The 27743-nt window shown below is 45.0% G+C and overlaps 1 protein-coding gene across 1 annotated transcript in view; it reads left to right on the top strand.

Moving 5' to 3' along the window:
- Positions 1 to 25957, top strand: part of LOC147426460 (uncharacterized) — a 38706-nt gene extending 12749 nt beyond the window's left edge. The window contains exons 2-3 of the mRNA XM_086499343.1: positions 24185 to 24347; positions 24429 to 25957. Coding sequence (XP_086355469.1) covers positions 24185 to 24347; positions 24429 to 25588 — 1323 coding nt within the window. The 3' untranslated portion in view covers positions 25589 to 25957. The remainder of the gene's footprint in view (positions 1 to 24184; positions 24348 to 24428) is intronic.
- The last annotated feature ends 1786 nt before the right edge of the window (positions 25958 to 27743 follow it).

Below are 27743 nucleotides of genomic sequence, written 5' to 3'. Positions count from 1 at the left end.
GATTGACTAACCCCTATTGCAACCATGTCTATTCGAGATCATTCAGACCAAAATGCTGCAGTCATTTCGTCTATCAGTTCCTACACTTAAAAACAAGTCAAGAACAAATCAGTCTCATATTCAGGAATTCCATACTGTCAGCTCTCAGTATCCCTGAAGCTCAAAGAGATATCAGCGACTTTAGTATTCAAAAATTCGAGGCATCTGTTGACAAAGGAGCGTAGTAACTCCCCTCTTGTGCATCCCACCGCACCAGATCTGCGGCCAAGCTGAATTCTGGGTTCCATTTGGAATAGACTATGCTAAACCAAAAGCTTCAAGGTAAAGTGTCACAATCTGAGGAGTATCTGCTAGGTCCTCCTCCTCCATCCACTTCGTATCAAATGCAGGATAGTTCTTGAATTTAACCATGAACCGCCTTCTTACTTTGCCCTTATTCTTTGTCTCCTTATGTGCCAAAATCTGTTCAGGAACAAGGATCTCCTCGTTTTCTTCCACTTCGGGTTGCTCATCGGGCTCCCCATCTTCGGGCACATCACCTTTAAAAGGTTTCAAGAGACTCACATGAAATGCATTGTGAATTCTCCAAGTGTCTGGCAGTTTCAGTCGGAAGGAGACATCATTGATCTTTTCAGAGATCTGGAAAGGTCCATAATATCTCATACTAAGCTTTGAAAAAAGCCTCTCCTTTCCCTTCTTCTTTCTCAAGCGTGCCTTCTCAAAACGTAAGAGCACCCAATCATTGTCACGTGACACATCCAACCCTATGTGTCCGTGGACAAGCTACAACATGATCAGGGTTCAGTCAGCCCAGTCAGTCTAGATTAGAAGTGATCTAGTCTAGATTAGAAGTGATCTGGCACTTTTGTGAGTCTATTCGTAGACCGTGCAGGCCCAGTCACTTAGTGTAGATGCATATCCTCTGGTTGCACACAGCATGATCATAAGCATTCCCATTAGAATCCATCAGAATCCTTCAAGGGAATTTTCAAGTGTATTTAGCCTATTTTACATATTTTTGACATTTTTCACTTATTATTTATAAGTGACTTTTGTTGGAAAGTAGGTAGGGCAAATTGAGTAAGTTTGTATATAAGCAAACCTAGACTAACACTAAATGGCAGAAGAGGCAACAGGAGCTTCACCGCTCAACACGCAACTTCTCAAGCAAGACTCCCAATTCTAGGCGATTCTACCCCAAGCAGAGCCTCCTAGCGTTTTCTCAAGAAGCATCGCTAGACATCAGCCTTGGCGTTTCACAGCAAGCCCCATCGCCATCCAGACCACAAGCCTAGCGTTTTCATCCACTAACGCCAGTAGTAGCAGATTCAGTTAGCGTTTTCATCAGCCACAGATAGCGAGCGTGTCAGCCTCGTCGAATCAGCGTTTTCAGCCCTCGCGAACTAGCGTTTTCAGCCATCTATAGTAGCGTTTTTCAGCAATGAAACAACAGTAGATTTAGCCCTAAAAGACCTGCAGAATTTCAGCGACAAAGATTAGCAAAATCAGCCCCAAAACCAGCGTTTTTGGATTTGTAGCAGATTTCAGCCCATAGCGTTTTTGGACAGCAGATAAAAGATTGCAGATTTAAGCCCTTAGGTTGGTGTCACCATCCCCGTCGTCATCACCGACATAGCCTAGACTTGCATCAGTCACATGCATTCACTTTGTACCAGATTGTGCAATCATAAGTAGACCTGTCACGTGACACATCCCAACCCTATGTGTCCGTGGACAAGCTACACCACAGCTGGGTTCACTCAGTTCAGGCAAGTCTAGATTAGCAGTGATCTGGCACTTTTGTGAGTCTATTCGTAGACCGTGCATGCCCAGTCACTTAGCATAGATGCATATCCTCTGGTTGCACAAAGCATGATCATCGGAATTCCCATCAGAATCCATTAGCATCAGTTAGGGGAATTTTCCAGTGCATTTAGCCTATTTTCCTATTTTTGGTTATTTTCACTTATTATTTTTAAGTGACTTTCCAACAAAAGTAGGTAGGGCAATTTTGCTAAGTTAATATATAAGCAAACCCAAGTTAGCACTTTCTGGCAGAAGAGGCAGCAGGAGCTTCCCGCTCAATAGGCAACTTTTCAGCAGTACCCCTCCCTCAGCACTTAGCCTCGCCATCATCACCCCACTCCTGGCGTTTTCCTTCCACAATAGAGCCTCGCCATCAAGCACCCTTTCTAGCATTTTGTTTCCCCCCTACAAGCAGCCCTACCAGTGGCGTTTTTTGGTCGCTAGCAAAACAGCAAAGGCCAGCGTTTTTGGATCACAAGAACCAGCAGGAGCCAGCGTTTTTAGCATTGGAAAAAGCCAGCAGACATCAGCCTTTGTAGTGTTTTTGGCAGCAGATGTTCAGCCATTAAAACACAGCCCTTGACTTGCAGATCTGCAGCGTTTTCAACCTACAACAGCCCTATGAAAAGCAGCCTGATCCCCTTGACATCAGCGTTTTTTTCAGCCAAGAACCATCGACAAAAACAGTCATTTTCAGCCCAGAATCAGCCATGAAATTCAGCAGATAGAAGACCACAGTTTTTTAGCCCTAAGTTGTCGTCATCTCCACCGTCGTCGTCATCGGCATAGTCCAAGTTGTATCAGTCCATTGCATTCACATTGTACACCTTTGTGCAATCAAAGTTAGACCACTCTCGCTGACGAGAGTGGGGCCTTCAGAGGAGGGTTTTACAACCTCTCGGGTGTCGTATCTCTTCTCTCTCCTTCTCTCAGTCTCATTCACTTGCACGCACCATATCCACTCACTTTGTTCGTGATCATAGCACTCTCCATAAGACGGAAAGCTCTCTCTTTCCCTAACAACTAAAAGGAACCTTGAGCAATAAAGATTACTAATCTTGAGAAAATACAATATTCAATCCGCTGCACCTTACAAGACCACTCTCGCCGACGAGAGTGGGGCCTTCGGAGGAGGGTTTTACATTGTTTCTGGTGTGGTATCTCTCTTCTCTCTCTATCTCTTAGTCTCATGCACTTACACGCACAATGTCCATTCACTTGTTTGTGATCATAGCACTTTCTCATTAAGAACAGAAGGCTCTCCCTTCCATAAGAACAAAAGGAACCTTGAGCACAGTTCGGAGCAATCATCTTGAGCAAAGTTCAAACATTCATTCCGTTGCACCTAACATTGGTATCAGAGCTTTGACAGTGTTCTGTATCACTCAAGGAAAGAACCACAAGAATCACAAGAATTTTTTTTGCTTGTTGAGGTCGCACGAACCCAAGTTCGCTTGGGCGTGTCGATTCCTAATCGTGTTTTTGAAGAGTGACAGGAATCCTAGGAAAGAAGGGCTTGTCCAACCTCCCCTTGTGCCTCTTTTCACTCATTGAGAGCGGACTGTGCACTTAGCGGCCGGCCAATCGACGTGAGGTGGGAAAAAGCAACCTTAATGTGAGCGCAAGGCCGCAAAGGGGTGCGCTTGGAAAAGAGCAGAACTCCGGTGAAGAGATGATCCTTCTCTAACACAGATTGCAAGCTAAAGAAAACCTCAAGAACTCAAGAACCCAAGAACCCAAGACCCTCAAGAACCAAAGTTCCTCGTGAACTTAAGAACCCAAGACCACAAGAACCCACGACTTCAGTGTATGGTCATCACTCGAAGCGGAATGGATACTTCGCTTGGAGGTGATGAGCATGAGAGAGGCGAAGAAGAATTTTCCCCACCAGGAGGTTTTTCTGACCCTTCCCCATCTACGTCAAGGATTGCACTAACTCCTATAGAGGCTTTGGACCAGATGTTTATGGAAATGAAGTTAGAACTCAAAGCAAGAAATGGAGAAAGAAAAGCAGAAATGGATCGCAGACACGCAAAAAGAAGAGTAGAAAGAAAAGCAAAAATGGAGCGCAAACACCAAGAAAGAATGGCAGCCGCCATCAAAGACAAGAGCGACCAACACATGAAAGAGTTCTTGCGACTCTTTTCTCAAGTGCAGGCACAGATGTTAGGTGCAGCTGAATGAATGTTTGCGCTTTGCTCAAGATGAGTACTCCGAACTGTGCTCAAGGTTCCTTTTGTTCTTATGGAAGATAGAGCCTTCCGATCTTAGTGAGAGAGTGCTATGATCACAAACAAAGTGAATGGACACTGTGCGTGCAAGTGTATGAGAGAGAGAGAGAGAGAGAGAGAGAGAGAGAGAGAGAGAGAGAGAGAGAGAGAGAGAGAGAGAGATACGACAGCAGAGACGTAAAACCCTCCTCCGAAGGCCTGACTCTTGTCGGCGAGAGTGGTCTACTTATGATTTCACAATCTGGTACAAATGGTATGCATGAGACTGATGCAAGTCTAGGCTATGTCGACGATGACGACGGTGATGACGAAGTCGACCTAAGGGCTGAAATCTGCAATCTTTCTACTGCTGTCCAAAACGCTATGGGCTGAAATCTGCTAATCTTCTATTTGCTGAATTTTGACTCTATGTCGATGGCGACGATGCGACGACGACGCGCTGAAAACGCAGATGCTGAAATCTGCATTTTCTGGGCTGAAACTGTAAACCTTGCGGAAACTGACCGTGCGGCGAGGAACTGCTGCGGGAAGGTGAGATCTACGAGGTTCGGGACTTGATCTGCGGGTACTAACTGCTGAAAACTGAAAACGGTGATGGTCCTTGACTTTCCGTCGCGGTAAAGGTGCAAAACGTCGGGGCTGATTTGCAACCAAAAACGCTAGGGCTGAATTTTGGTCCTGCTGCTGCCGTGGTTCTGCAAAATGCAAAACGCTAGGCTGATCTGCTGATCTCTTGCAAAAACGCTGGTGCTCTTGCTGTCTGCGGTAGCCGAGGCTGATCTGATGGGGAAAAATGCTAGGTGATGCTGGATCTGCTGGGGGTGTTTGCTGAGAAGTTGCCTATTGAGCGTGGAGCTCCTGCTGCCTCTTCTGCCATTTAGTGCTAACTTTGGTTTTCTTATATATTTTCTTAGCAAAATTGCCCTACCTACTTTTGTTGGGAAGTCACTTAAATTAATAAGTGAAAAATGTCAAAAATAGGGAAAATAAGCTAAATGCACTGGAAAAATCCCCTAATTGATTCTAATGGATTCTGATGGGAATACTGATGATCATGCTGTGTGCAACCAGAGGATATGCATCTATACTAAGTGACTGGGCATGCACGATCTACGAATAGACTCACAAAAGTGCCAGATCACTTCTAAATCTAGATTGATTGGATTGACTGAACCCTGATCATGCTGTAGCTTGTCCACGGTCACATAGGGTTGGATGTGTCACGTGACATCCCCTCCTTTTCAAAGTGAGATACTGGTACCGAACTGTATGGTGTCGAGGGAGATAATAGCATCCGGAATTCCGGAAGGGACTCTTCGCCGGCCCACTCTGATGTGTGGCTTGTGCGGTACTTGAACTTCATAAAGGTCTGTAACGCTTGCTTCTTTGGGCCGCGCCGAAAGCGACACAAAGTCTTCTGTGGCTCCTTTGATGCTTCAACTCCGTCTATAGTCATGCTTCTTTCTCCTTCAAGAATTTCCATGGCTGAAAACCATTTCCAACACAAAACCATGAACATACCTATTCCATGTAAAGTGAGTGGAAAAAATCTTGTCTTCCTCAAAGACTGTGCATGCAATGTAGATGAACCAATAGACGGAGTGCCAAACCGTTCACCACACGCACACAAACAATGAGATCGAATCTTTCTCTTCTGATCTAAATCAATCAACTGTGGCAATGCACAACGGAAATGCCCATGCTTGGTGCTCATACTTTCATGTGCTCTTTCTACAACATTGTCATGCCAAGGAAGAGACATGGAATGTGACGTCCTTACATGCATCCTTTTCAGCTTTTCATGAATAATCCGCATACATCCGTGCTCATTCATGAGTGAAACGTACTCAACATACAATATGTCATGTCTAGGAAAAGGGAACGTTGACTAAAATACAAAAAACGATCATGAATGAAACACTCGAACAATGCATGCGTATCAATCATGCGAACACATAATACTTCCTGTGAGGGTTCTTTGGACCTAGGCTCGAGAGCCAAGATCGGTTCTTCCTGAATGATCGAATCATCCTGTGGGGGTTTTTTGGACCTCGACTCGAAAGACAAGAACGGTTCTTCGTGATTGATCGAATCTACAACGAGGTTAGCTTCGCTAGAAAAAGCATCCACTAACACATCATCCTTGTGAACAATCACATCATCTTCATGCAACTCATCATGCTTGTGAGAAATCACATCTTGATCATGCAAATCATCATGCTCGTGAGAAATCACATCTTGATCATGCAAGTCATCATGCTTGTTATTGTCATCCAAATCATCATGCTTATCAATATCATTCAAATCATCATGCTTATCATCATCATTTAAATCATCATGTAAGTCATTGTCAATCAAATCATCATCATGCTTCACACAATCATGCAAATCCTGTGTATCATGCTTTGGAGAAGAAGAGACTGAGAGAGTCTCCTTTTCCCGAATCTCTTGCATCGGTGCCTGCACTTGAGAAAAAAGTCGCAAGAACTCTTGCATGCGTTGCTCGCTCTGTTCTTGTCTTTCCTTTCTTTCTGCTTCTCTTTCTGCTTTGGCTTCTGCATGTTTGCGTTTCATTTCTGCCATTCTTGCTGCATTTCTTGCTTCGCGTGCTAAATTCTGTTCCAGAAACATCAGCTCCAACTCCTCCATTGGAGTTAGTGCAATCCTTGTCGTAGATGGGGAAGGGTCAGAAAAACCTCCTTGTGGGGAAAATTCTTCAACGCCTCTCTCATGCTCATCACCTCCAAGCGAAGTATCCATTCCGCTTGGAGTGATGACCATTCTGAAGGTGTGGGTTCTTGTGGGTTCTTGTGGTCTTGGATTCTTAAGTTCACGAGGAACTTGGGTTCTTGAGGGTCTTGGGTGCTTAAGTTCACGAGGAACTTGGGTTCTTGGGTTCTTGGGGTTCTTGAGGTTTTCTTTCGCTTGCGATCTGTGTTTGAGAAGGATCTTCTCTTCACCCGAGTTCTACTCCTTTCCGCGGGCGCACCCCTTGGCGGCCTTGCGTTCACACCAAGGTTGCTTTTTCCCACCTCACATCGATTGGCCGGCCGCTAAGTGCACGGTCCGCTCTCAATGAGTGAAAAGAGACACAAGGGGAGGCTGGACAAGCCCTTCTTTCCTCGGATTCCTGTCACTCTTCAAAAACACGATTAGGAATCGACACGCCCAAGTGAACTTGGGTTCGTGCGACCGCAACAAGCAAAAAAAAATATTCTTGTGATTCTTGTGGTTCTTTCCTTGAGTGATACAGAATACTGCCAAAGCTTTGATACCAATGTTAGGTGCAACGGAATGAATGTTTGCGCTTTGCTCAAGATGAGTGCTCCGAACTGTGCTCAAGGTTCCTTTTGTTCTTATGGAAGGTAGAGCCTTCCGTTCTTAGTGAGAGAGTGCTATGATCATAAACAAAGTGAATGGACACTGTGCGTGCAAGTGTATGAGACTGAGAGATAGAGAGAGAAGAGAGATATACGACGGCAGAGACGTAAAACCCTCCTCCGAAGGCCCCACTCTCGTCGGCGAGAGTGGTCTACTTATGATTGCACAATCTGGTACAAATGGTATGCATGAGATTGATGCAAGTCTAGGCTATGTCGACGATGACGACGGTGATGACGAAGTCGACCTAAGGGCTGAAATCTGCAATCTTTCTACTGCTGTCCAAAAACGCTATTGGCTGAAATCTGCTAATCTTCTATTTGCTGAATTTTGACTCTATGTCGATGATGATGTCGATGGCGACGATGCGACGACGACGCGCTGAAACCGCAGATGCTGAAATCTGTGTTTTCCGGGCTGAAACTGTAAACCTTGCGGAAACTGACCATGCGGTGAGGAACTGCTGAGGGAAGGTGAGATCTGTGAGGTTCGGGACTTGATCTGCGGGTACTAACTGCTGAAAACTGAAAATGGTGATGGTCCTTGACTTTCCGTCGCGGTAAAGGTGCAAAACGTCGGGGCTGATTTGCAACCAAAAACGCTAGGGCTGAATTTTGGTCTTGCTGCTGCCGTGGTTCTGCAAAATGCAAAACGCTAGGCTGATCTGCTGATCTCTTGCAAAAACGCTGGTGCTCTTGCTGTCTGCGGTAGCCGAGGCTGATCTGATGGGGAAAAACGCTAGGTGATGCTGGATCTGCAAAACGCTAGGTCTCCTGGGGGTGTCTGTTGAGAAGTTGCCTGTTGAGCGTGGAGCTCCTGCTGCCTCTTCTGCCATTTAGTGCTAACTTTGGTTTGCATATATATTTTCTTAGCAAAATTGTCCTATCTACTTTTGTTGGGAAGTCACTTAAATTAATAAGTGAAAAATGTCAAAAATAGGGAAAATAGGCTAAATGCACTGGAAAAATCCCCTGACTGATTCTAATGGATTCTGATGGGAATACTGATGATCATGCTGTGTGCAACCAGAGGATATGCATCTATACTAAGTGACTGGGCATGCACGGTCTACGAATAGACTCACAAAAGTGCCAGATCACTTCCAAATCTAGACTGACTGGATTGACTGAACCCTGATCATGCTGTAGCTTGTCCACGGACACATAGGGTTGGATGTGTCACGTGACAATAGATACAAGAGATTCGTGAAAAGGAGACTCTCTTAGTCTCTTCTTCTCCAAAGCAAGACACATATGATTTGCATGATGATGATTTGAATGATAATGATGAGCATGAGGATTTGGATGACACTGACAAGCATGATGATTTGCATGATCAAGATGTGATTTATCACAAGCATGACGATTTGCATGATCAAGATGTGATTTCTCACAAGCATGATGATTTGCATGAAGATGATGTGATTGTTCACCATGATGATGGTTTAGCTGATGCTTTCTCTAGTGAAGCTAACCTCATTGCAGATTCGATCGATCACGAAGAATCGATCTTGGCTCTCGAGTCGAGATCCATGGAACCCCCACAGGAAGATTCGATCAAACATGACGAACCGATCTTGGCTATCGAGCCTAGGTCCAAAGAACCCTTACAGGAAGTATTATGTGTTTGAATGATTAGTCAGCACGCATTGATCGAGTGTTTCATTCATGATCATTTCCTGTATTTTAATCAGTGTCTTTATGTGATCCCTTTTCCTAGGCATGACATATTGTACGTTGAGCACGTTTCACTCATGAATGAGCACGAATGTATGCGGATTGTTCATGAAAAGTTGAAAAGTATGCATTCAAGGAAGTCACATTCGATGTCTCTTCCTTGGCATGACACATTTGTAGAAAGAGCACATGAAAGTATGAGCACCAAGCATGGGCATTTCCATTGTGTTTTGCCACAGTTGATTGATTTAGATCAACACGACAAGATTGGATCTCATTGTTTGCGTGTGTGTGGTGAACGGTTTGGCACTCCGTCTATTTGTTCATCTACATTGCATGCATAGTCTTTGAGGAAGACGAGAGAATTTCTAGTCACTTTACATGGAATAGGTATGTTCATGTTTTTGTGTTGGAAGTGCTTTCAGGAATTTTCAGCCATGGAGATTCTTGAAGAAGAAAGAAGCATGACTCTCGACGAAGTTGAAGCATCGAAGGCGCCACAGAAGACTGTGTCGCTTTCGGCGCGGCCCAAAGAAGCAAACATTGCAGACCTTTATGAAGTTCCGGTATCGCACGACCCACACATCAGAGTGGGCTGGCGAAGAGTCCCTTCCGGGATTCCGGATGCTATTGGCGATCTCCCTCGACGCCATAGGAGGGGATGTCACGTGACACATCCAAACCTATGTCTGTGGATAGGCTACAACATGATCAGGGTTCAGTCAGTCCAGTCAGTCTAGATTAAAAGTGATTTGGCACTTTTGTGAGTCTATTCGTAGACCGTGCAGGCCGAGTCACTTAGTGTAGATGCATATCCTCTGGTTGCACACAGCATGATCATAAGCATTCCCATCAGAATCCTTCAAGGGAAATTTCCAGTGCATTTAGCCTATTTTACCTATTTTTGACATTTTTCACTTATTATTTATAAGTGACTTTTGTTGGAAAGTAGGTAGGGCAAATTGAGTAAGTTTGTATATAAGCAAACCTAGACTAGCACTAAATGGCAGAAGAGGCAGCAGGAGCTCCACCGCTCAACAGACAACTTCTCAAGCAAGACTCCCAACTCTAATCTACCCCAAGCAGAGCCTCCTAGTGTTTTCCTCAAGAAGCATCGCCAGACATCAGCCTTGGCATCTCCGAGCAAGTCCCATCGCCATCTAGATCACAAGCCTAGTGTTTTCATCCACTAACGCCAGCAGTAGCAGGTTCAATTAGCGTTTTCATCAGCCACAGATAGCCAGTGCTTCAGCCTCGTCGAATCAGCGTTTTCAGCCCTCGTCGAACCAGCGTTTTGAGCCATCTATAGCAGCGTTTTTCAGCAATGAAACAACAATAGATTCAGCCCTAAAAAACCTACAGAATTTTAGCAGCAAAGATTAGCCCCAAAACCAGCGTTTTTGGATTTGTAGCAGATTTCAGCCCATAGCGTTTTTGGACAGCAAATAAAAGATTGCAGATTTCAGCCCTTAGGTCGGTGTCGCCATCCCCGTCGTCATCACCGACATAGCCTAGACTTGCATCAGTCACATGCAATCACTTTGTACCAGATTGTGCAATCATAAGTAGACCACTCTCGCCGATGAGAGTGGGGCCTTCGGAGGAGGGTTTTACATCGTCTCTGGTGTCGTATCTCTCTTCTGTCTCTCTCTCTCTCTCTCTCTCTCTCTCTCTCTCTCTCTCTCTCTCTCTCGCTCTCTCTCTCTCTCTCAGTCTCATGCACTTACACTCACAGTGTCCATTCACTTGTTTGTGATCATAGCACTCTCTCATTAAGAAAGGAAGGCTCTCCCTTCCATAAGAACAAAAGGAACCTTGAGCACATTCATTCCGCTGCACCTAACAATCATCCTCCTTCAATTTCAAATCGTGATGATGGCGATCCGTTGCCTTTTTCTGTCTTTCCTGAGATTTCTACAAAGCCTCGCGAACCTTGGCAAAAGCTGTGTCTAACTCGCGTGTATATTCATCAGCTTCAAAAATCTTATCTTTCGTGCTTAGGAAGGGTGACACCTTCGCAGCACCTTCAATAATCTCAAATGGCGCCTTCTCCGTCGAAGAGTGTATCGTGTTGTTGTAGGCAAATTCCACCAAAGGTAGATACTTTTCCCATTGAGTCTTTTGATCCGAGATATAAGACTTCAATAAATCTAAAACCACTGAATTGGCAATCTAAAATTGCCCGCCCGTTTGCGGGTGGAAAGATGACGAGAACTGCAACCTGGTGCCAATGTTCTCCCAAATTGCCTTCCAAAACAAACTCGTAAATTTGGGGTCCCTGTCGGAGACAATCGTCTCAGGCATGCCATGTAATCTAAAAATCTGGGCTACATACAATCTCGCTTAGTGATTTGGCTTCCATGTCCCCCCATCCATCAGTGCGACCTGTCCTCCCATGACGATCCAATGAAGGCCTCCATATCTCACCTCCATAGAGCAATGCAGAAGCCACTAGCGTGTCAAAGAGCCAGAGCTTCATCCGAGGCTCCTGAAACTGAGCTTGTGAACACATCCTCTCCAATCTACCCAATGCTGAATGGGCTCTGGTCAATCTAGTTTCTGCTGCTCTCCTTAACGAGAATGCTGGTCCACTAAAAACCACTCCAAGGTAAGTGTAAGCATCTGTGTACTCCACCTTCTCTTGGCCGTATGTGAATGCGGGTGCTGATCTCCTGATCCACTGTTGGGTGGTATTAAATAAATAAATAAATAAATATAGAGAGAGAGAGAGAGAGAGAGAGAGAGAGATGAAATGAAATGAAATGTTATATTAATGTGTCTCTCTCTCTCTCTCTCTATATATATATATATCTCTCTCTCTCTCTCTCTCTCTCTCTCTCTCTCTCTCTATATATATATATATATATATATATATATATATATATATATATATATAGAGAGAGAGAGAGAGAGAGAGAGAGAGAGAGAGAGAGAGGGAGAGAGGGAGGGATATATATATATATATATATATATATATATATATATATATATATATAGAGAGAGAGAGAGAGAGAGAGAGAGAGAGAGAGAGAGAGAGAGAGAGAGAGAGAGAGAGAGAGAGATGAAATGAAATGAAATGTTATATTAACGTCTTCAAAAGGCCAAAGTGACCTATGAGACCAGAAAGTTACAATGTGGTGGATCTGATACAAAGTCAGAGTAACAAGATGACAAAACGACAAAATAAAATACCATGGAATCCTAAACTGCTAGGTGTGAACTAAGCAGCTAGCTGGGATAGCTAGATCTGCCAACATCGGTTGCTGGCAGATCTCATCAATCTCCTCCATGGTCAGTAGTCTGACCGGGCGTCGTGTATGTCGGGCCAAAGTGATCCGAATCCTCTGATGCAGCCTCTGTCGATGCTGTGTAGTCCTCCGCAGTCGTGGGCGTATGGATCTCCCTAGCTCAGTCGCTCGGTCGATCAGTGTGCCTTTGGTGTGAGGCAACGAGCTCTGCTGTGGTAGTAACTCCTCCAGTTGTCCAGTGTCAGCTCTAAAGAAGTTTGTGATCTGTCTCTGAGACTAGAGAGAGAGAGAGAGAGAGAGAGAGAGAGAGAGAGAGATGTTATATTAACGTCTTCAAAAGGCCAAAGTGACCTATGAGACCAGAAAGTTACAATGTGGTGGATCTGATACAGAGTCAGAGTACAAGATGACAAAATGACAGAATGAAAAAATAAAATACTATGGAATCCTAAACTGCTACTTGTCACGTGACACATCCCAACCCTATGTGTCCGTGGACAAGCTACACCATAGCAGGGTTTCCGTCAAGTCCAGTCAAGTTAGATTAGAAGTGATCTGGCACTTTTGTGAGTCTATTCGTAGACCGTGCATGCCCAGTCATTCAATGTAGATGCATATCCTCTGGTTGCACCTTGCATAAGCATAAGCATTTCCATCAGATTCCATCAGAGTCAGTTTGGGGATTTTTCAGACGACTTTATCCCATTATTCCCTATTTTTGACATTTTTCACTTATTTATTAAGTGACTTTTGTTGGGTAGTCAGTAGGGCAAATTGGGTAAGTTAATTTATAAGCAAACCCAAGTTAGCACTAATTGGCAGATGAGCAGAGAGCACAACAGGCTTCCCCAAGCAGCAGGTGCTCCCTCCCTCTCAGCAAGAACCTCTCCTACCTTGGTGAGGCCATTTCCCTCGCATCCTCAGCCCTTTGGTGTTGCCCTCTTCTCTTGCAGTGCTAGCGCTTCCCCCTCTTGGAGCCATCGCCAGCAAACAGGCAGATTCAGCGTTTCCTTCACCAAACCACTAACGCCAGGCCATCCTCAGCATAACCAGCGTTTTGCTATTCCTTGGCAGCCGTACCCAGCATTTACTAACACTAGGAAGCAGGGGCAGATCTGCAGCAAATCAGCACCACTAACGCAGGGAAAACTATCAGCAGCAGCAGCGTTTTTCACCCTCAGTCGCAGCAGAAGATCCACAGCCAGTAAAGGTGATTTGGGCCTTGCAAAACAATCAATTTTCAGCAATAAAAACCCTGCTGTATCAGCGTTTTCTCAGCCAAAGTTTATCCCCAAAAACGCAGCCTCAAAGAACCCTAAACCTAGCGTTTTTTCCAGCACTCAGATTCAGCCATAAGCCCACAAGAACAGTCTATTTTCAGCGACAAAAACAGTGCCAGTTTCAGCCACGAAGCCGTCGACATCACCATCGTCGTCGTCACCGTCGTCGTCATCGGCATAGTCCAACAACATTAGTCCTTTGCGTTCGCATTGTACTCTTTCGTGAAATCAATTAGACCACTCTCGCCGACGAGAGTGGGGCCTTCGGAGGAGGGTTTTACAACCTCTCGGTGTCGTAACTCTCTCTCCTTCTCTCAGTCTCATTCACTTGCACGCACTAAATCCACTCACTTTGTTCGTGATCACCGCACTCTCTATAAAACGGAAAGCTCTCTCTTTCCCTAAGAACTAAAAGGAACCTTGAGCAGTAAAGATCACTAATCTTGAGAAAATACAACATTCATTCCGCTGCACCTTACATTGGTATCATAGCTTTGGAAGTGTTCTGCATTACTCAAGGAAAGAACCACAAGAACCACAAGAATTATTTTTGCTTGTTGTGATCGCACGAACCCAAGTTTACTTGGGCGTGGCGATTCCTAATCGTGTTTTGTTGAAGAGTGACAAGAATCCCAAGAAAGAAGGGCTTGTCCAGCCTCCCCTTGTGTCTCTTTTCACTCATTGAGAGCGGACCGTGCACTTAGCGGCCGGCCAATCGACGTGAGGTGGGAAAAAGCAACCTTGGTGTGAGCGCAAGGCCGCCAAGGGGTGCGCCCGCAGAAAAGGGTAGAACTTGGGTGAAGAGAAGAACCTTCTCCAACGCGATTTGCAAGCAAACGGACACCTCAAGAACCTCAAGAACCAAGTTCCTTGTGGACTTAAGAACCAAAGACCCTAGTGCATGGTCGTCACCCGAAGCGGCATGGATACTTCGCATTCAGGTGATGAGCATGAGAGAGGCGACGAAGGATTCTCCCCACCAGGAGATTTTTCCAACCGCCATCTACGTCACGAGTTGTCCTCACTCCTATGGAGATGATGGTCAAATCGATGTTGGACATGATGGCACAACAACAAGAAACGAATCGAGTTGCATTGGCACAACTCGCAAGCAAAGCAGAAGCACAAGAAGCCAAGGACCGAGAGCGCGATGACAATCGCCTTGCTCAAGAACGTGAGCGCCTTGCTCTTGCTGCAAAACAAGAAGAAAATCGGCTTGCTTTCAAACGCGAGCACAATGACCGAGAAGCTCAAAGGGAGATTCGCCATCAAGAATTTCTTTCCCACATGCTAGCCTCGAAGACCGAACCACCCAAAGATCGTGGGAGTTCTTCTAGTGGTGCAAGCCACGATGCGGATTCCAACAACCCCGTCACCGAAAAGTTGACTTTTAGTAAGTATGATGGTAAGATGGATGCTACGGTGATTCATTCTTGGTTGCATCAATTTAATGCTTATTTTGCGACAACTAAGAAAACAGGAAATAGCAAAGTTTTGACGGCAGCTATGTACCTTGCTGGTGATGCCATCAATTGGTACCATGCATAGCAAGAGGCACAGCTAGCCGCGCACCTAGAGGCAGCCGACGATTTCACGCCCCTCTTTTAGTTGGGTTGATTTCCAAGACAAGCTCAAGGCGCGGTTTATGCCACCTCAGTATCTTGCACGCTTGAAAGAGGATTGACGTAATCTCAAGCAACATGGTATGCCAGTCATGTCTTTTTCTAACCGTGTTTTGCAGCTAGGCACTCAACTACGCAAGTCGGATGATGAGCGCAAAGAGGCTTTTCTCTTTGGGCTAGACGAATACATCAAGTTTGATGTTGAAGTCTTTGACCCTGCGGATCTCAACAAGGCGGTAGCAATCGCTCTCGCCCAAGAGATGAAGCACAACAAGGGAAAGCCTAAGGAGAACAAGTCTTCTCAAGGGACATCTTAGAATTCTCAGAACACACAGAATGACAAGAACGGTAAGAATGGTAATTCTTCTAGCCCTTCTTCCCCTAATTCCTCGGAAAAGAACTCTCACAATGAATCTAAGGGTAAAGCTAAAGCACTTGCAAAACCTAAGCTAACCCTTGATGAAAAAGCTTCTCAAGGAATTATAGGAGAATACATCACGGCGGAAGAACAAGTGATTTATGCTAAAGAAGGTAGATGTTTTCAATGTCACATTAAAGGTCACATTAAGAAAAACTGTCCTAAGACAGTCCCACGTAAAGAACCAAAGGCACCCACAACTACCACAAACTCTGTCACAACACAACCATCATCTTCTCCTCACTCTGACACACACATTGATGAATCTCTCTTGAAGTGTTATGGTCATGTAGAAGGACAGCGTTTCATCATATTGTTTGATCCTGGTAGTATGCATGATGTGATTAGTCCCCCTCTTGTTGAGAGAGCTCGCCTAGAGGTTAGTCAGAAATCTCCTCTCGAGGTTTCTGGCTTCGCTCCTGGTATTGACTCTCTCACTCATCACGAAGGAGTGCCTTGATGTGATGTTTACCATTCAGCAAGCTTCTTTTTGTAGGAAATTTCTCGTGTCTCCTCTCTCAAGATGCGTAAAATGGTTTCGTGAACTTAACGCTCTCATTGATTTTGAAGCTAACACTCTCATTTTACATGCCAAATCTGATTTCCCCCTCACCATTCGTGCTGAGGAGGGCTTGCATTCTTTGCCTCTCATCTCGCATGTTCATGTAAAGCGTGAATTACGACGAGGAGCACAAGCGGTATTCTTTTATGCTGCCCTAGTTTCCCAGAGCATTCAGGCTCCAGGTAAGTATTCGGAGATGTTTACGAAATTTAAACATCTCTTTTTGCAGGACGATCTTCCACCTCGTCTCCCACTGGAGCGGCCGGAGGACCATCGCATCGAGCTTATGGAGGGAGCGCAGCCGGTCAGTAAGGCTCCCTTCCGTTTGAACAAGTCACAAGAGGAAGAGTAAGAGCGACAACTCACGGAGTTGGTGGCTAGAAGATTCATGCGTCCTAGTGTAAGTCCTTTTGTTGCCCCTATTTTGTTCGTTCGCAAGAAGGATGGTTCGTCTCGTTTGTGTGTTGATTACAGGGCATTAAACAAGATGACCGTCAAGAACAAGTTTCCGATGCCTCGCATTGAGTATATCCTCGATAGGCTCAATGGGGCAAAGGTTTTCAGCAAGGTCGATCTCAAAAGTGGATACCATCAGGTACGGATATTCAAAGGCGACATTTTCAAGACCGCCTTTCGCATCCAGCGAGGGCAATGGGAGTATATTGTTATGCCTTTTGGATTGACAGGAGCCGTGGGTACATTCAATCGTCTCATGGTAGGTCGTTTCGGCGACATGATAGGTGTATGTGTGTTGATCTTTTTAGATGATATTCTCATTTTTTCTACATCGTGGGAACAACATGAAAGAGATGTTGAAAGGGTACTAACTCGTTTGGATGAGTGTCAGTTGTACATTGCAGCTAAGAAGTCTGAATTTTTTCTTACTGAAGTCACTTATCTGGGTTATATCATTTCTGCAGATGGCGTCAAGCTAGACCCCGCGAAGGTGGAACAGGTTCGTAATTGGGATTTGCCCAAAACTGCATATGATGTGCGTTCTTTTCTTGGGTTATGTCAAGGATATAGTTCGCACATAGAGAATTTTGCACGCATTGCTGTACCTATGACTGATGTTTTGAAAGGGGTAAAGACTCGCCGTCAGCGCGTAGACTTGCCCGAGGCAGCCATTGAGGCTTTCGCAGCTCTCAAGGTTGCGGTGATAGAAGCACCGTGCCTTATCCTTGCCTCTTGGGATGATCTGTTTGAGGTATGGACGGATGCGAGCAATGTCGCCATAGGCGCTGTGCTCCAGTAGCATGGTCGCCCAGTAGCTTTCCTTAGCTGGAAGCTCAATAGTGCGGAAAAGAATTATTCAGTTTATGATAAAGAACTTTTGTCTGTCATTCACTCTCTTAAGCATTGGAAGCATTTTTTGTATGGTAGAGAGTTTACAGTGTGCACAGATCATCAAGCCCTCAAGTGGCTGCAGTCCATGCCTAGTGCACATTGGAGTGATCGCCAAGCGTGGTGGTCATGATTTTTTGAGCAATTTGGAGGTTTGATTGAATATGTGCCTGGAAAAGCTAACCTTGTTGCAGATGCGTTGAGTCGCAAAGGACAGATTTTGGCTCTTGAGTCAAGAACCACATTTTCTATACAGGGTGAGTCTTTTGACAGCATGAAGATTCAGTATGCAGATTCAGAGTTTCGTAAGTATTAGTTGCAGGCTCTTGCTTCCCAAGGGCCCAGCAACTATCTCATTCGTGATGGATTGTTATTTTTTTGTCAGCGTCTATGTGTGTTGCCCTCTCTTAGGCCAACCATATTGCATGATGCACATGACTCTCTCACGGGTGGGCACAGGGGTATGATCACAACATTGGAAAAGATTGAACGATTTTTCTATTGGCCTAAAATGCGAAAAGATGTATTTAGTTATGTCACACATTGCACTATTTGTCAAAAAGTGAAAGCTCCTCGGGGTAAGCAGCAAGGCCTCTTGCTTCCGCTGCCTATTCCCGAGGGACCTTTCAAGGATATCTCTATGGATTTTGTGACTAACTTACCACCAAGTCAGCATTTAAGGAACACTCAATGTTTAACTATTGTTGATTTTCAGCAAATTCTGTATGTTGATTCCTTGTAAGGCCACAGTTACTGCACAGGATGTTTCACGATTGTTCATAAAGCATTGGTACCCCCTCTGTGGTTTGCCAAAGTCCATTGTTTCAGATAGGGATGTTAAGTTTACGTCCTACTTTTGGCGTGTACTCTTTGAAAATTTTGGCACAAAGTTGAATTTTTCATCTGCTTTTCATCCACAGTCAGATGGCCAAACGGAAATTTATAATCAGTTAGCTTTTGATGTGTTGAAGTCTTATGTTCATGATCAATAGTCTCAATGGGAGCTCTATCTCCCATTGGTACAGGCTATTCTCAATGATTCCTTCTCTTCTGCTATTGGTCGAACTCCGTATGAGGCAGCTTTTGGCCGTCGATTCCACTCATTGTTGACTCGATCGGTCAGTCAAATGCCTGATGCCAATGCTGAGAGTCAGTCATTGGATGAGATTTCTGAGAGTGTGAAGCTTCGGCTAAGCAAGGCTTAGGAATCTTATTCTCGACAGGCTAACAAGCATCGTCAGGAGGTCTCCATCAAGGAAGGAGATTGGGTGTATCTACGGATTATGAAACAGCGTCTTAAGCAAGTTGGAAAGAAATGTCCTAAATTATCTTTTCGTATGTATGGTCCATTTCCAGTCATCAAAAAGATTAATGAGGTTTCAATAAAATTAAAGTTGCCTAACTCATGGTCAATGCAGAACGTTTTCCATGTTTCTTGGTTGTAAGTGTTTCAAGAAACACCTCCAAAGGACGTTTCGGAAGAAGAAGAGCCGGAGATCATCGATGAAACAAAGGTCATGGAGCCGGAGCAAGTCTTGTTGCATCGGTTTCGCCATGGTTCGAAGAAACAAGTACGACAGTATTTTTTGAAATTCAAAGATCGAGGAACCCATGAAGCGGTGTGGGTAGACGAAGAGTTCTTCAAGGATTATCCAGAGTTGTTGGCAGACTACAAGGAAGCTATGCAGCTCGGTACCAGTACCTCACTTTAAAAAGGAGGGGATGTCACGTGACAAATCCCAACCCTATGTGTCCGTGGACAAGCTACACCATAGCAGGGTTTTCGTCAAGTCTAGTCAAGTTAGATTAGAAGTGATCTGGCACCTTTGGGAGTCTATTCGTAGACCGTGCATGCCCAGTCACTCAGTGTAGATGCATATCCTCTGGTTGCACCTTGCATAAGCATAAGCATTTCCATCAGATTCCATCAGAGTCAGTTTGGGGATTTTTCGGATGACTTTATCCCATTATTCCCTATTTTTGACATTTTTCACTTATTTATTAAGTGACTTTTGTTGGGTAGTCAGTAGGGCAAATTGGGTAAGTTAATTTATAAGCAAACCCAAGCTAGCACTAATTGGCAGATGAGCAGAGAGCACAACAGGCTTCCCCAAGGAGCAGGTGTTCCCTCCCTCTCAGCAAGAACCTCTCCTACCTTGGTGAGGCCATTTCCCCCGCATCCTCAGCCCTTTGGTGTCGCCCTCTTCTCTTGCAGTGCTAGCGCTTCCCCCTCTTGGAGCCATCGCCAGCAAACAGGCAGATTCAGCGTTTCCTTCACCAAACCACTAACGCCAGGCCATCCTCAGCATAACCAGCGTTTTGCTATTCCTTGGCAGCAGTACCCAGCATTTACTAACGCTAGGAAGCAGGGGCAGATCTGCAGCAAATCAGCACCACTAACGCAGGGAAAACTATCAGCAGCAGCCGCGTTTTTCATGCTCAGTCGCAGCAGAAGATCCACAGCCAGTAAAGGTGATTTGGCCCTTGCAAAACAGTCAATTTTCAGCAATAAAAACCCTGCTGTATCAGCGTTTTCTCAGCCAAAGTTTATCCCCAAAAACGCAGCCTCAAAGAACCCTAAACCTAGCGTTTTTTCCAGCACTCAGATTCAGCCATAAGCCCACAAGAACAGTCTATTTTCAGCGACAAAAACAGTCCCAGTTTCAGCCACGAAGCCGTCGACATCACCATCGTCGTCGTCACCGTCGTCGTCATTGGCATAGTCCAACAGCATCAGTCCTTTGCGTTCGCATTGTACTCTTTCGTGAAATCAAGTAGACCACTCTCGCCGACGAGAGTGGGGCCTTCGGAGGAGGGTTTTACAACCTCTCGGTGTCGTAACTTTCTCTCTCCTTCTCTCAGTCTCATTCACTTGCACGCACTAGATCCACTCACTTTGTTCGTGATCACCGCACTCTCTATAAGACGGAAAGCTCTCTCTTTCCCTAAGAACTAAAAGGAACCATGAGCAGTAAAGATCACTAATCTTGAGAAAATACAACATTCATTCCGCTGCACCTTACACTACTGCTGCTAGGTGTGGACTAAGCAGCTAAACAGCTAGCTGGGATAGCTAGATCAGAGGAGATCCAGGCTCCAGCATCGGTCGTTGACGGATCTCATCAATCTCCCCCATGGTTAGTAGTCTGACCGGGCGTCGTGCATGTCGAGCCAAAGTGACCCGAATCCTCTGATGCAACCTCTGTCGATGCTGTGTAGTCCTCCGTAGTCGTGGGCGTCTGGATCTCCCCAGCTTAGTCACTCGATCGATCAGTATGCCTCTGGTGTAAGGCGACGAGCTTTGCTGTGGTAGTAACTCCTCCGGGTGTCTAGTGGCAGCTCTAAAGAAGTCTGTGATCTATCTCTCGGACTGGCTAGCCTCTCCTCTCATCAGGCTCTCTTTGTGTCTGTGCAGCTCGAGCAAAAACAAACCCAGGCATCTTTGATCCTCGTACCGCATGACTAGAGAATGGTCCAAAACCCTCTCTGAGAGAGAGAGAGAGAGAGAGAGAGAGAGAGAGAGAGAGAGAGAGAGAGAGAGAGAGAGAGAGAGAGAGAGAGAGAGAGAGAGAGAGAGAGAGAGAGAGAGAGAGAGCTCTTTTTCCGGCAGAGTTCTGTGGATTCAGTTGATAAAGACCAAAATCAAGGAAAATCAGAGCTACATGTCAGCTCAGTCATACTTGCAGCACATTTTGAATACTTCATGAGATTGTGTGTGTGTGTGTGTGAGAGAGAGAGAGAGAGAGAGAGAGAGAGAGAGAGAGAGAGAGAGAGAGAGAGAGAGAGAGAGAGAGAGAGAGAGAGAGAGAAATGAAATGAAACGAAATGAAATGTTATATTAACGTCTTCAAAAGGCCATAATGACCTATGAGGCCAGAAAGTTACAAAGTGGTGGATCTGATACAAAGTCAGAGTAACAAAATAACCTAACAACAGTACAAAACAAAGATATATACTATGGGGTCCTAAGTTGATCGATGTGAACCAAGCAAAAGACCAAGCAAAAAATGGGTGGCTTGTTGGGATAGCTGAATCACAAGAGATCTAGCATCGATCGTTGGCGAATCTCATCAATTTCCTTCATGGTTAGTAGTCTAATCGGGCGTCGTGCATGTCTGGCCAGCGTGCTCCGAATTTTCTGTCGTAGCCTCCGTCGATGCTGTGTAGTTCTTCGTAGTCGCGGGCGCCTGGATTTCCCCAGTTCAATCGCTCGGTCAATCAATGTGCCTCTGGTATGAGACGAGGGGGAGCTCTGCTGTGGGAGTGGCTCCTGCTGCTGTCCCGTGTCTGCTCTGAAGAAGTCTGTGATCCGTCTTTGAGACTGGCTAGCCTCGCCATTCATTAGGCTATCTCTGTGTCTGCGCAGCTCGAGCAAGAACAAACCCAGACATCTCTGATCTTCGTATCCCATGACTCTTGAGAGTGGTCCAAAACCTTCTCTGAACAAGCAATGGAAGCGGCCTCGTATCTTGTAGTAGACGGGGCAGCGACATGTATAGTGTAGCTCTGTCTCAGGTTCCATGTTACACAAGGGGCATGTCCTGTCCTCTGCTGGTACTCCGCTGTATCTCCCCGTCTCAATCCGCAACTGGTGAGAAGATGTGCGTAACTGGCCAATATCACATCGTATCCCATGAGACAATTGGGTATCCATGTATCTGGGTCTCACCACAAAACCATCTTCCGTAAGCTGGAGAAGATGGTCTTTGTAAAAAGCCATCTTCGTGCCCAATTCTTGTGCTGGTTGTATCCATGTCCTTCTGGTGTCTAGCTGGGTCAGGTCTTGGCGTATGAGCTTGGTGATCTTTGACTGTGTAAGGGTGAGAGATGGTGCATCCAATGAGTAATGGAATGGTGGCAGCCGGTCTATGCTGAACCCATGTGCTTGAAACCATGATGTCATCTCCCCATACCAGCATGTTGTATCTCCTTGTATGGCTAACTGTCGAGAGGCTTCAAGTGCTATGCGAGCATATTTGTCTCGAGGAAGTGCGCATGTGCGGTTTATGAAGGAGACTGATCTGGTGAGCGCCTCCACCACAAGTGGGGGGGCCGCTAGCTCTGCTCGGATAATGGCCCGTGGTACTGATGCCTTGGCTCTAATGAGCCGCGAGATCATAGAGACGAGAGGTTTCTCCATGTTCCCCCATCCGTCTGAGCGACCCATCCTCCCGTGGTGATCCAGTGAAGGTCCCCATATCTCGGTTCCATAGAGCAATGCTGAAGCCACCAAGGTGTCAAAGAGCCAGAGCTTCGTCCGGGGCTCCTGAAACTGAACCTGCGAACACATCCTCTCCAATCTACCCAATGCTGCGTGGGCTCTAGTAAGTCTGGTTTTTGCTGCTCTTCTGAGTGAGAATGTAGGTCCGCTAAAAACCACTCCAAGGTAAGTGTAAGCGTCTGTGTACTCCACAGTCTCCTGGCCGTATGTGAGTGTGGGTGCTGACCTCCTGATCCACTGTGGGGTGGTATTAAACACCATAACCTTGGTTTTACCCAGGTTGACAGACAAACCACTTTCGTGGGCAAACGTATGCAGAGCATCCAATTGACGTTGCATTCCCTCCGGGGATTCGGAGATCAACACTATGTCATCAGCATATAACAAAAGTGGAATCCATGTCCCTGCCAACTGAGCACCTTTATCCCCATCGCTGTCAATGTAGTCAGAAATCTCATCCACATACATACCGAAAAGAGTGGGAGAGAGCGGGCAGCCCTGCTTCACCCCAATAGTGGAGTGAACCGGTGTAGAAAGTCCCTCCGGGGTGCGTACATGCCCTACTACTGATCTGTACAATGCCATGATCCCCCAAATGAGTTCTGTGGGTACTCCCATTTCCTGTAATCTGCGCATCAGTCTAGCTCTGGGTACCGTGTCGAAAGCTTTGCGGAAGTCCACAAAGCTACAATAGATCCGTCTCCCATGAGATCTGCCTTCCTCGATGATGGCCCTGATTGTTAGGATATGGTCAAGAGTAGAGAAGCCTCTCCTGAATCCTGCCTGCCCAGTTGTACGTATTCCTTCCCTCTCTGCCCATCTACTCAGTTGTTGCTCAAGAATGGATGCATACAACCGTGCCAGTGTGTGCCCAATCATAATAGTGCGATAATTCCCAGGCTCCATGGGGTCTCCTGATTTGAAGATAGGTACGATTGTAGATAGGCTCCAAGTGTCCGGTAGGCCCTCACACATGGCACGGTTAAACATAACTGCTAGAAGCTCTGCTAGTAGGTCTTTGGCATGCATGAAATGCTCAGCTACTAGGCCCTCATGTTCATATGCTCTCCCAGTCTTCATCCTGTCAATGGCTTTCTTCACCATCTCAGCAGTGAAAAAGACACATGTATGTGGGGCATGGGTCGGGGGGGTTGGGGAGGGGCGGCTGTCCAGGTACTGTGTACAAAGATGATGCGTACTGACCCCAGGTCTCTGTGGAGGAAATAGCAGGGGGGGGGGGGGGGACTGCTCATGAAAGAGCCGCCACGCCTCACGCGAGTCTTGACTCAAGAATAGCTGATATAGATCCTGCTCGAGTATAGAGAGAGAGAGAGAGAGAGAGAGAGAGAGAGAGAGAGAGAGAGAGAGAGAGAGAGAGAGCTCTTTTTCTGGCAGACTTCTGTGGATTCAGTTGATAAAGACCAAAATCAAGGAAAATCAGAGCTACATGTCAGCTCAGTCATACTTGCAGCACATTCTGAATACTTCATGAGATTGTTCTGTAATGGAATGAGTGAGTCAAGATCTGAAGTTGCTGTCGTACATGTGACTGAGGAAGGTAAATAGTTCAAGAAGGGTGTGCTCATGACTAAGAAGCAGCTCTTTCTCCATATGCTAATTGAGCCTTGTGATGGTGCAGAGAAACTTGGACTGCACAATCTTATCGAGTATATGTATACAGGGCTTTTGCGGGAGCCTTCAAATGCAGAGAGTGCAGTCATGCTTCTCTGTCTTGCAGATAGATTTGCTATCTTTTCTTGCATGGAACCTCTTGTTGAGGCTTTCAAACACTTTCCCAACACCCTTCATGCTTGCCTGTTAGTGTTGGGCCTTCCAGAGACCCTGAAGTCCAATAAGACCGTGCAACCTGTGGTTGAGCGTTGCCGCAATTATCTTTCACAGCAATTCCCAGATATTCCTGCAAAAAAGTCTGAGTTTCTTTCGCTCAGCTTGGAGGGAGTAAAAGTGGTTCTGGACAGCGAGTTGCTGAATGTACAATATGAAGAGGACGTTTTCCAATATTTGCTGGATTGGCTTGAAGCTAATTGTCTTAGTCTGCAAAGTCGAACTCGTGCTGCAGAGGAGTTGGCAGAGGTTGTGAGGTTTCCTTGGTTGACTGGCGATTTCCTCGAAGACGTTGTCACAAATAGCCCTCTTATGCAGAGTCCAGCTTGCCAGGCCTTAATCATGGAGGCAATTAAATTTAAAAGCTATACCCATGCTCGCCAGCAGCAGATGATGTGGAAAAAGAACTCCCATAATCGTTTTCGACCTCGCAACACTGTGATTCTTGAAAACTTTTGGGGAAACTCGAAAACATACGTGTTTCACCAAACAAACATGAGCTGCCAGGTTTATTTTGAGTTTCCTCTAGAGCTTGTCATTTGCACAGGTGATAGTTTTCAATCAAGACCCTTTTCCCTGGGCCCTAACAAATATACCTTCTACATAGAGGCGAAACCGGAGTCTGTGAAAGCTTCATACAACTCTCAACGTACATGCTGCATAAATATCATGGTTGCGCCTAGTTCAAGAACTGTAGATGAACCCATGTTACTGGAATACCAAATTGCTATGAAAAGGGATTATTCTCAGAATTATGATACTAAGGCCACTGGTCAATGTGATTTACAGGTAGCAGAGGGGGCGTGTGCCCAGTTCAATGATTTTTTCTCTGGCTGGTTTATAGAAAGGGGTTTCAGTTTCCCTAGATGGAATCTAACGATCAATGGGCCAGTTTTCTTCAGACTTAATCTTGATTTAAAGGAGCGGCCGGTGTCTGAAGAAGGTTCATGCTGAAGAGTCTGCTGTCTTGTTTGTACAGATGTGTAAGCCTTCTTGATCAATAAGGGATGGATTGAGTGTGCTGGTGATGTCATCAGAATGCTGGTTTTACCATTTTTGGGGTCAAAGCACCTACTTTTTGTAGGTACTTGTGATTCTACCCTTATGCTGTATTCACGAATTTAGAAACTTGATCGAGGTTTATTAGATGCGGAAAATGTTTACCAGATGCTGTATTGTAATGGATGTTATACCATTTTACTGTATATTTTGTAACATGATAGACTGTAAAATCCCACAAACAGACCTGGCTAATGAATCCACCTGACAAATTACCATTACTAAATGCTTGCTACTAGTGGTTTTACATGCTGTTTTTTAGGGGATGGGATGTTTTTTGTAGCTCTAGCTCTTTATTTACAAGGAGGTGATTGTGGAAGTTGTGGGTTCAAATCTACATTGGACGATGGGACTGTAGTTCTTCAGTTTAAAGTCATGGTAGATCAGCTGTGCATGATCCAATTTGAAAGAGAAAAAAAGCAGTTCTCTTCTAAATTCTCATGTACAGACGCGAGTGACGCAGGGCTTTCATGGACAGTATGATGACTAGTTATACATGCCCATAAGCTTCCTTTAGGAGGCTTACATGTTTCACAATACCAGTCAACGTTTTTCTTTCAGTGCACCATCTTCATGCAAGTACTTTCTGGTTTTGTCATTTCGTGATGGCATCCCCTGTGGTGTATGGATCAATGACAGTGTGGCATAGGGCTCGCCAAAGCATTTTTTCCAAACCAGAGAAAAAGGACAAACTTACAAATCTCCTGGCTTTTAGGTCAAAAACTGAAGGATTTATTGGTTTTCACACAAAAACATGTAAATTTCAACCGGTTTCTTCAAGGCAAGTTCAGAATCTAACCGGCATTTTGCAATTTTGGCTGGTTAAAAATACACTATTAAGGCTGGTTTTTCGTGAACACTACACTGGTGTGGTGTGTGTCGCATTGCGGGCTTTCTATTGATGCATTTACTGGTAAACCTTTGGCATTTAAGGTGCGACTTTTTTCTGGTTTACTGTGGAGATTTGCTACTACACTAAACATACGTTTTTCTCCAACATTGCTTTGCACCATGTGTAACTTGCATGTAAAAAAATCTACCTACGGCCTTTGCAGTGAATAGTACTTATTGGTGATTTAGTCTCATTTAGCTAGCTCTTACCTTGTTTGTGGGTTCTCATAAAATTGACCTATAAGAAGCTATGAAGTATTACTCAGGAAATGTTGCTGATGGATCGGGTTCATGCCTAATTGTTGAAGGCATGTGTAAATCCAAGACAAAGCCATATCTCCATTGTTGGTGCCAATTGTCTACTTTCACTGCATCTATTTTGCAAATTTTTCGAAGTGTTTGTGGTGTCCATGAGATGGGTCTTGGCAACTGAAAGTTCAAGAATTCATATGCTTAATTCTCACTCCTTTCATAACATTTGTCCATTTTTGTGTATTGAATTCTTCTTATTCAATGCCACATAGCTCGACATGTCCCATATTTCAAGATTTGCATTGCTAGAGTAGCGATGCGGGGGAAAGGTGGGAAGACAGGTCTAAGAGAGAAAGCATGTTGTACATTTTGTTTATTATTATGAATAAAGTTCTTATAATTCAATGCTGCACATCTCCAAATGTCCTATTTTTAATGATTAGCATTGCAAGGGTAGTGATGTGTAAAAGACATGGGAAGATTGGTTTGAGGGTTGGGCCTTATCTTGCACTTCACACATTTGTTATGACATTTGGAATCAAGTGGGGTAGCAGAGTAGTGAATGTGAGAGTAGGTCATTGTGAAGTGTGAAGAGAAGGAGCATGTTCCACCTCCATGTCAAGCTTCATCACAATACACACAAACTAGTAAGAGTATCAAGGCCATTACTATCCTTCCTGTCAAAAAGATTAGGTTATCAAGAAAAACATGACATAGATGTGGTGCTTGATTATGGATTTTTCCACCTCAAAAATGATTTAACCATTCAAATAGAGCCAAAACTGCCAAAGTAACATGAAGCGAGGATTATAGCTTTCTTTTCCAAATTATCTTAACACTATGATTGAATGAGTTTCACTTAATTTGCATATTTTAATTATCTATACACGGCAACAAAGTAACGTGA

The sequence above is a fragment of the Adiantum capillus-veneris genome, chromosome 24, assembly GCF_014529385.1.
Source record: "Adiantum capillus-veneris isolate H3 chromosome 24, ASM1452938v2, whole genome shotgun sequence".
Lineage (NCBI taxonomy): Eukaryota > Viridiplantae > Streptophyta > Polypodiopsida > Polypodiales > Pteridaceae > Adiantum > Adiantum capillus-veneris.
This window is presented reverse-complemented; position numbering and strand designations above follow the sequence as displayed.